Here is a 9,089-nt window from a genome sequence, read left to right on the forward strand (position 1 = left end):
ATTATTCATTACGCTAGCCTGTTAACATAATTAACATTTTGTGTTGAACTTGAACCTAGCTAAACGAATTAAGTTTCAATTAATGCAAGCAAAATTTGAGCACCCAGAAGAACATAATCAAATCAGCTTTAACAAAGGTGCGTAGATGTATAAAGCATGGCTGCGTTAAGCCTTTAAGAAGTAAAGCGGGTGCTTCGTTTTCCGTCATGTGGAATATAATTTTATTCACGGTCAATTAACTTCATAAACTTTAATGTCATCCCATGCTTTTTCGGTAGTTCTAATAAAGGGAGTAATCACGTTTGAAACAGAACAACCAAGTCAAGCGACCCCTAAATATATAGAGATGAATAAGACTATGCATATGCTATGGTTAATTAATCATTTTCATTAGGTTCTTAACAAACTAGTGACCAATTTCACTTTGATTTTTTAGTTTAATTTCTTTTTTTAAGGGAATTTAATTTCTATGCACGTCATATGTTATACACTATTATTTAATTTATTAATAAAAATTACTATTAATATAATTATTATAAAAATTAATAAATTTATCATATAAATTACTACCTAGACTGTTTATTTTAAATAAAAAAACACCAAACCGCCTTTTAAATTCTCACATCCTCTATGAAATGTAGTACTATTGAAAATTAGTAAGATAAAAGTTTCATGAGAAGTCTTTTTTCAAAAACTCATACCAATTATTGGTATTCTCAACTTCAAGTTTCTGGAAATCTTTAAAAAATGACCCTGCCAATAAATATCCTTTAAAGTGTTTTATATGGCTTTAAACTTTTGAAATGTGAAAGCTAATTGATAGACGAGTTAATTGAAAACTTACTAATTAATAAACTTTTAAAAACTTACTAAATGACTATACCTAGCTAACAACCCTTGTTTGTTTGTTTTTAAAAGCTGAAGTGCACAACTTAATAAAGTTCTAAATCAAGAAGTCATGGAAATACAAATGATTTGGTAGCCTAACTGAAATGTGATTTTTTTTTTTTTTTGAAATGTGAATTGATTATACGTGAAATAAAAAGTCAAAGGTAATCCCTTCTGAAAGCGACACAAATGTTTCCGAATCCCGGATATCCGTATTTACGCAGTTCAAAAATAATAAAATTAGTTTTCTATTTAGCTTTTTCAGTTTTCACTTACTTTTTAATTTTTATACGAAAATAAGAATCATCTACTTTTTCTGTTTTATGTATTTTTCATTCATTAATAAATATAATTAAAAAGGTAAAAAAAAAAGCCCATTGTATGAATAATATTATATATCATTTGCGAGTTTTACTTTTACCAACGATTCACCTAGCTAAACTAAACATTAGGCTTTACAAGTCTTTCCTTGCTGACAGCTTTCATAGTGAATAAACTAATTAGTTGAAACAATACTAGCTTGCTAGTTTTGAATGTTTCATCTTCGCCCGCAATAAACAGCAACTCAGGTATCCAGCTTTCATCTATAGTTATTATTGACTGAAATCAACATTTTTATTTGGACTTTTTTTTCTAATATTAATAATATAATGCATGCATGAAAATAATTCTTAATTAACTAGATCTAATAATTAATATATAGTCTGACACTGCTCTTTAATTTCAAATCATTAACTAATGTTCTACTATACACGTTAATTCTTTCACTGATGATGATCAATTAATCATATATATCTCAGTCCTCCCTGAGAATTATTATTTGTCAAAAGATGACAAGGTCTACTGATTAAAGTAATTGATAGAGCACTAATGGTCAGAACTCAGAATGTAAAATACAACAATGATTATTTCTGCAACTTTTTTGCTCAAAATACAACAATGATTATTTCGTGTCATTTCTGATCGCAAATTAAAGAACTTTTATTTGCATAATTTGTTTGAATAGCCGTATACATACATTATACACGTGCAACCCAGAAGCCAGAACCCTACCAATCTCATCCAGTTGGTAAACGGTTAATCATATATATATATATATAAGATGAAAATTAACTTCTTTCAGATGATACTATATATTATGATATTTAATTAACTCGTTCTTTCTAACTGCTATGGCTTAATTAATTAATCACTTCTAAATCAAAGGATTGATTTTAATCCCTTTTATATCATAACTACATGACTTGTATCTTATCTGTTATATCACGGGTATATACGGTACAGAGATGGAAAGATGAAAATAATTATTTGGTAACAGCGCCAATGTTGACACTTGCGCTATATAGAAATAACCAGCTTAATTAAGCAGCATAGAAAAGTGATGTCTTATAAAACTTAAAAAGTCGTTAAATGCCAAAAACAAAAGCAAAAGCAAAAGAGGGAGCAAAAGAAGGGCAAAAGTTGTGAAAGGCAGAAATATTTTGGAGAGGGGGCCAGTTATAGTTTCACTTTGACATTAGTGGAATCATATGAAGACAATGTAGTGGTGGTCTCGCTGTTAAAGCCAATTTAACTTTAAACCAAATCAGGCTCACCAATTGCATACACAATCAAATTAATACCTATCTAGGGTAGTCCAGATATGTAGTTTTTGGCACAAATACACACCACAATAATTTGTCACCAAATGTGGTCATTATACATTTGGAGTACTGTGCTGTATATAGTACGACAGGCAAATAATTAATTCTATTAATTTTAAAACAATAAATACTAACTTGTTGAAAAGTCTAAAAGCAAAGTGGGAGACAATACAAAACAAAGATCCAAACGAATGATAATTAATGTGTAAGGAGAAGGAGAGGAAATAAAAAAAAAGCTTGATTATATATAAACAATCTTGCGAGCTAGGATATGCTAATGCTACACTATCATTTGCAAATGCGAAGATTCATTATTCTTTGAGTTTGAGTACAAGAGGGTGTACGTTGATCAACAGAGTACCTCCATAAGGAAGATTCCATTAATGATTAATCGCTCCCCAGCAAATTAGGGATAGTGTAATTTCTATTAACAATGAAAGATAAACACATGCCCATGACCATGTTTAAAGCCATTAATTAGAAACCTCCGAATTTTATTTTTTCAATTCTTTAAGTTGTTAACATATGCTATAAGCTAGCTCCTTCAAAAATGTCGACACATAATTTTAAAAACAAAATAATTAAATTAAATTGAAGAAAAACAGACGCCGAGTTAATTAATTGCTCGTTGAATTCTTTTTTTATTGTTCATATATAAGAAACAACCACTACTAGACTTACAAAATTCCTGAATGCAACTAAATAACATGCATCCTGTCCTAAGTCCACACGCATTATCATCAAAAGACAAAAATACATCCAAAACTGCTCATTAGGTTAATTACGTTAATAATGATCATAATTAACGTTATGAAGAAAGAAACTCAAGTCTGCTTCCTCAACTCTTTGTAGAATCTCTTTATGAACTCTTCCGCAGCCTTGTCCACTTGGTTGTCCTTGTCATCCTCAGACTCACCAAGTGGGAACGGAGAGTCCGTCACCCTGATCAACTTCCTCACCATAGGGCTACGTCCGAACCCGGAAAGCGCGGTGGCCACAGCCGGCGATGCCTCCTCGAAGGCCTCATTGTTCAGCATCTCCAACACGCCCTTAACGGCATTAACGGTCACCGTGTCGTCGTCAAGGGTTGGCGGCGCGTGAGCGCACGTGAAGAAGGGGTTGTGGCGGTGCCGTTTGTTGTTGCTGGCAAGGGCTGCCGCGAAGAAGTTGTTGGGTGTGTTGCTGCAGCTGAACTCGTACTCCCTGGCGGTGGAGAATTGGAGGTTGTTGCCGGAGACACCGTGGTTGTGGTGGTGGTGGAACATGAGGTTGGCGATGGCTTTGCCGGGGCGTTTGAGCATCATGTTGTTGAGGTGCATCATTAGCTTACCCTTTGATATGCCTTTCCTCAGCATGAAGAAGGCCACACGTATTATGCTCAACACTTTCTTTGCTATTACTGGTGTATTGCTTTCCATTTCTATTTGTTTTAGGTTATTTCGAATTTTAGAGAGAGAGAGAGATTTTTCTGATTTGAGAGAGATTTTTGAGAGAGAGAGAGAGTTAGAGAGAAGATGGAATGGGTTGAAGGGAAAGAGAGGGCAAGGGGGCATATATATATATATATATATGTGATAGTAGTGAAGAAAAGGAGGGGATGACAAATGTGTTGGTTTTGCATTTGAATCAACCTACCCTAGAATATAAACAGTGGGTGCATAGATATTTTTCATTTATTATTATTATTTAATTTGGTTCTACTTTTTATTGTGTATGTTTTCCTTAACCGACCATTATTGGTGGGAGGCTGCCTTAAGGTAGTGAGTTGAACCACGCGTGAGACTGTAAATTTCTCACGTGAGTTTGAAAAATTGTGGTTTAGAGAACTACGGATAATGAAGTGAAATCTAAAAGGACTCCTTGTGTTTGAATCAATCAATTAATTGAAATGAAAATTTGTTATAATTTTTTAAGTCCTTAATTAATTAGTATCCTAAAGATACTTTTTAATATTTCTCATAAATACGTCGTTGAATAAAAAAAATTCTATTTTCCTTAGCGTTAGTGCTAATGAATGCTGTGGATCCTTTTCACCAAATTATAAGAAGGATGCGAATTACAACAACCTTAGTCCTTGTTTAGTATAATGGAAAAAGAAAAGGAAAATAAGAGAAGGAGGATGTGAGTGGAAATTAATACTATTTTCCACTTGTTTGGTAAAGTTAAAATTGATGTGAACATTTTAAAATTAATTAACGAGAGCTTACTATACTGGATTTCTCCTCAAATATATGAAGAAAATAAGATAAATGAACAGGAAACTTATGTTCTTATCTATATTTCTCGTTAATAAAAATGGTTTCTCTTCTTTTATTTTTTTATCTACTAAATAAATTTATTTTAAATATTTTTATTCTATTTCACTTCAACTAAATAATTTTAACTTCATTCTATTTCTCCATTATTATCGGTGAAAATTTATTTAAATTTGTCACAATTTAAATAGAGACGAGTTGTGACGATGATTTAAACATCATCACAAAATTGTCATAATGACAACTTTGACAGCTTATATAATGGCAATTATATATTATTCTCATTGTTTATAAAAAAAAAAAAATTGTTACTGAGATAAGTTAAAGACGTCGATAAAACTTGATCACTGATATATGAGATGACCCACATATTTATGCAAGGCATGTACATATGTAGAAGGTAAGAGAGGAGGTCTCCGCCCCTGTACAATAGCGAAAATGTTTTTAGAATATTAAGAGTGGGATGATAAAAGGTTGTTGTATACTTGTATTTAATTTTAGAATGTAGTTTGTTGATGTACGTATATGAAAAAATAATTGTTTAACAAGTCAATTTTTTATGTTCAAATAATGAAACTGAACAACAATTAGCTTGTAAACTGCAGACACAAAGAATTGCAAGAGGAAGTTGATTATAGCAAGTGGTGATGACTGATGATGCTTATAAGCTGTTCTTAGCCTTTATAAACTCGATTCATGCCTCCGTTGTTTTGGTGCTTCCGAAGTTCCACCAATTAATGCGGTCTAAGTTGCTTCATGAGCTGTGGCTCACCCCCGTGTTTCTCGCCCAAATGGAACTCTAATTCTATCATATAATTTTATAATTAAGTTTCGTGAAGGATAACCTTCTTATTTTAAATAATGTTGAGCATTCTTTTACATATTGAGGTTATCTCCCTACTGATTAAGCAATACATGTTACATGTTGAATAAACAAATTACAAAAATATGTTTAAGACCTGCCTCTTGCGTTTGGTAATTAATATATAGTTAATAATACTAAAAATGGAAGAAAAAACTAGTTAAAACGATACATCATTCATTTCAGATAAAGCATCAAGTAAACTTCATTCAACTTTATGATTAATAATATGTAGAATACATATATCTCACAAAAATTACAGAAAAAACCACTGAACAAAAACAAAGAAGCTGAACCCTCTCTAGTTAAGGAAATGCAAACAAGATCCCAGAAGAAACCACCCTTGAAAAAGGAGTGGAAAGGCTACTAACCAAAAAAACCTCAGAAGTGAACTTGGGTCTTCTTTGACATAAGGCCATCATTATTTTATCCCGAAAGACAGCAATGGAAGCATTTGTAAATTAGCAGATGAACAAGATGCATGTGGGGTTCTTAATACTTACAGTAGAATATTCAATGGATCCAAGTCCTAGCTAGTGTAGTCAGCCGATAAAAATTAAGGAAACAGCTAACTATTTAAAGATACAAAAACCATGTTCTTAATTTACATTAGTTAAATTAAACACGAAAAAAGTTTGCATGACTTGTAGTACTAAAGTAACATTATTAATTGGCTATTTTGATATCATTGATCTCTCTTGTGATTGCTGGAATGCAACTTGAGCTACGAGCAATTCCTCCTTTCTTTGCCCCTCCTTTGTCCCTAGGGCTAATAGACTTAGCCCTTCTACCATCTAGGGTGTTCTTTTTCAGCATCTCTTTCATAGCTTGTGCTTGGAACAGAACCGGGAAAGCCCTACCATATTTGTTGAACCTAACACATGCACTCATGTGTGCACTTACGGCTTCTTCCTTTTTCCCTCCATTTTTCTCCAACTCTTCCTTCACAGCCTCAGCACACAATCCACACACCCACTTCCCGTTGAACTTCTCACGCACACGGTCTATGTACTCCGGTGTGCACTCCTCGCACATGCCACAGCACTCACACTTTGCATTCTCAACCTCAGATATTGTTGGCAGCTTCAAATCATCGATCTCTTCCTTGGTCAGCTCGAAAGAGATGTCTGAGACCGTTCGTTGAAGGTTCTCAGATGAAAGCTTTTGTGGCTTTGACATGTTGCTTTTCCTAGAGAAAGACTCTCCATGTGGTGCCATATCTAGATCAATAAGAAAGCTATATATATGTGTTAGAACACTAACTTGATTCTTGCAAAATGGGGTTTGAGTTAATTATTAAGAGTGTTGTGTTGGAAACAGCAATACACTATATGGAAAGACTTGAAGAAGGAAGGAGCAAAGCTATTTATAATGTATAGTTCTGCTTGATTGGTTCTAAGCGTTGTGAACATGGGTGGATCTACGAAACTCATGTGTCGGTTTTCCATAGTCGTGACTTGCTAGATTTTTCACGAAATATTTAATGAGAAAGAAATGGCTTGTGTAGTTTTTCGAAATTTTGAAATAAATGTGGATCTAATATGAAAGATTTGTGTCCTAGCTTCTTTTGTTGTTATCTATATATTACTTACTTGTGTACTTCCGTGTTTGGTAGTTGTGTTTTTTTAAAAAAAGGAGGTTAAGACACATGCTGCATCGCAAGGTTCACCTGCTGCATGCATGTTTTCTTTAGAGAAAGAGATTGGAAAATAATTAACCACCAACCCGTTTTTGGGTGGAAGAGATATCATCTTGATTTAATAAAGTTATATAGGAATTTATATACTACTTTTTATGTCAATTTCTTTCTGTTGCATCGTCATTTAGTTTATTTCACATTTCATTTTCTTCTCTTCATATTTAGAGTTGATAATCAAACCTAAATCGTATTACTATTCATATATAAAAATTATTTACAACGGGCAAGATATATTTGCCCATTAATTAAACGAGTTTGAGTCAGTTATATATGCACAGTAGTTACTCATAAAATTTAAATGTAATTAAGTATGGGAATGGACATTATACAGTACCTTTCTCAAACCTTAAAATCTCTCTTTTATGTGCATTATAATTTGTTATGCATGTGTGTTGTATTTTTATTTATTTATACATTGTTTGTAATTATTATAATGTTGCAAGGCAACAACATACTTTATTTTCCCTTCTCTAAATAATGTTTCTTTCTCCTTTCTAGTAATTTCATAACAAGTTATATGCATGTACTGTACGTACACGCATTGAGGGAGTAAGAGATAAATATAGAAGAGGGATTTAACTTACACCAATGTGAATTACATTTCCTCTTATACTATTCAGTAACTTTTATTGGATATCATCTCAAAATTAATCATTGGATTAAAAGTCCCTATACCAGGTAGATTATATACACACAGTTTTAATTTGACTAATCCAAAAATATTTGAAACTCTATTTATTTATGTATAGAAAAATTAACATAATATATACTTTTAAAATATATGTATCATTTTTTTTATCTTTATATATATATATATATATATACAATGACACATTTAAGAATTTTCTTTTATAAAAATGAAAATTTTCCTTCCAGTGTTGAATAATTTCACTCCTATTTTAGATGATTTGTTTGTGGATATATAATCTAGTAATATATATTTACTCATATTAAAAAAAACATTTCTTATTTCAAAATAAAGCAATGTGGTTAATTTAATTTTAAAATTGTATGAAATTTTATTACACGTCCATTTTATGAGAGTTTTAAATCTAATGGTTAAATTCATAATTATTATTTTTTTGTTAAAAGTTGTTAAAGGTGACACATGTGATCAATTGATCTAGGAATAAATATAATCTTAGACATTCACTCTGCTTAAAAACATTTTACAGATCGAATATATATGGAGTAACAAATATAATTATTAAAATTATATATATGATATTGTCATATTGAACATACATACTAAACTTTAGATAAATTAAGCATTCATATATAACTTTTTAATTAATATTTACTTATATTTTAGTGAGGTTGGTAAACTATTAACCAATTTAATTTTAAATTCTATGGATGTCTAGACTTTTTCCCTATTTATTTTTGTGTTAGAAAATCTATTCTTACGTTTTCAATGAAAAACACTCGTTTCAATGTAATTTTATGTCTGCGAATAAGACATGCATCCTAATTATGTTAAACAATTTAAATAAATTCTACATACCTTTAAAACAAACAAACCCTGCCCTACTTAACAAAGCTTTGAATTTAACTAATGGCCAAGCTTCACAATGTTGAGAAGATTTAACTAAAATTTAATATTAATAAAAAATAGTTTAAAAATAATTTAATATACCTAGCTACTCCTCAATTATATATATATATATATATATATATATATATATATATATATATATTCTTTATGTTACCCCTCACATGTTACATCCCACCTTTTTATAATA

At 31.3% G+C, this 9,089-nt stretch overlaps 2 protein-coding genes across 2 annotated transcripts; both read right to left on the reverse strand.

Annotated features, from left to right (window-relative positions):
• Positions 1-3,144: 3,144 nt before the first annotated feature.
• On the reverse strand, positions 3,145-4,069 carry LOC114418678. The gene has a single exon (XM_028384146.1). It carries the CDS (start codon positions 3,947-3,949, stop codon positions 3,356-3,358), a length of 594 nt encoding a protein of 197 aa, XP_028239947.1. The 5' UTR covers positions 3,950-4,069; the 3' UTR covers positions 3,145-3,355.
• Positions 4,070-5,828: 1,759 nt separating this feature from the next.
• Positions 5,829-7,058, reverse strand: LOC114419102. The gene has a single exon (XM_028384703.1). The coding sequence runs from the start codon at positions 6,864-6,866 to the stop codon at positions 6,315-6,317; it is 552 nt and encodes a 183-aa protein (XP_028240504.1). The 5' UTR covers positions 6,867-7,058; the 3' UTR covers positions 5,829-6,314.
• Between the last annotated feature and the right edge of the window lie 2,031 nt (positions 7,059-9,089).

The sequence above is a fragment of the Glycine soja genome, chromosome 7 (assembly GCF_004193775.1).
Source record: "Glycine soja cultivar W05 chromosome 7, ASM419377v2, whole genome shotgun sequence".
NCBI lineage: Eukaryota > Viridiplantae > Streptophyta > Magnoliopsida > Fabales > Fabaceae > Glycine > Glycine soja.

Excerpts from the sequence above, each read along its gene's own strand:
- LOC114419102 (XM_028384703.1), bottom strand. The coding sequence starts at position 6,866 with ATGGCACCACATGGAGAGTCTTTCTCTAGGAAAAGCAACATGTCAAAG.
- LOC114418678 (XM_028384146.1), bottom strand. The coding sequence starts at position 3,949 with ATGGAAAGCAATACACCAGTAATAGCAAAGAAAGTGTTGAGCATAATA.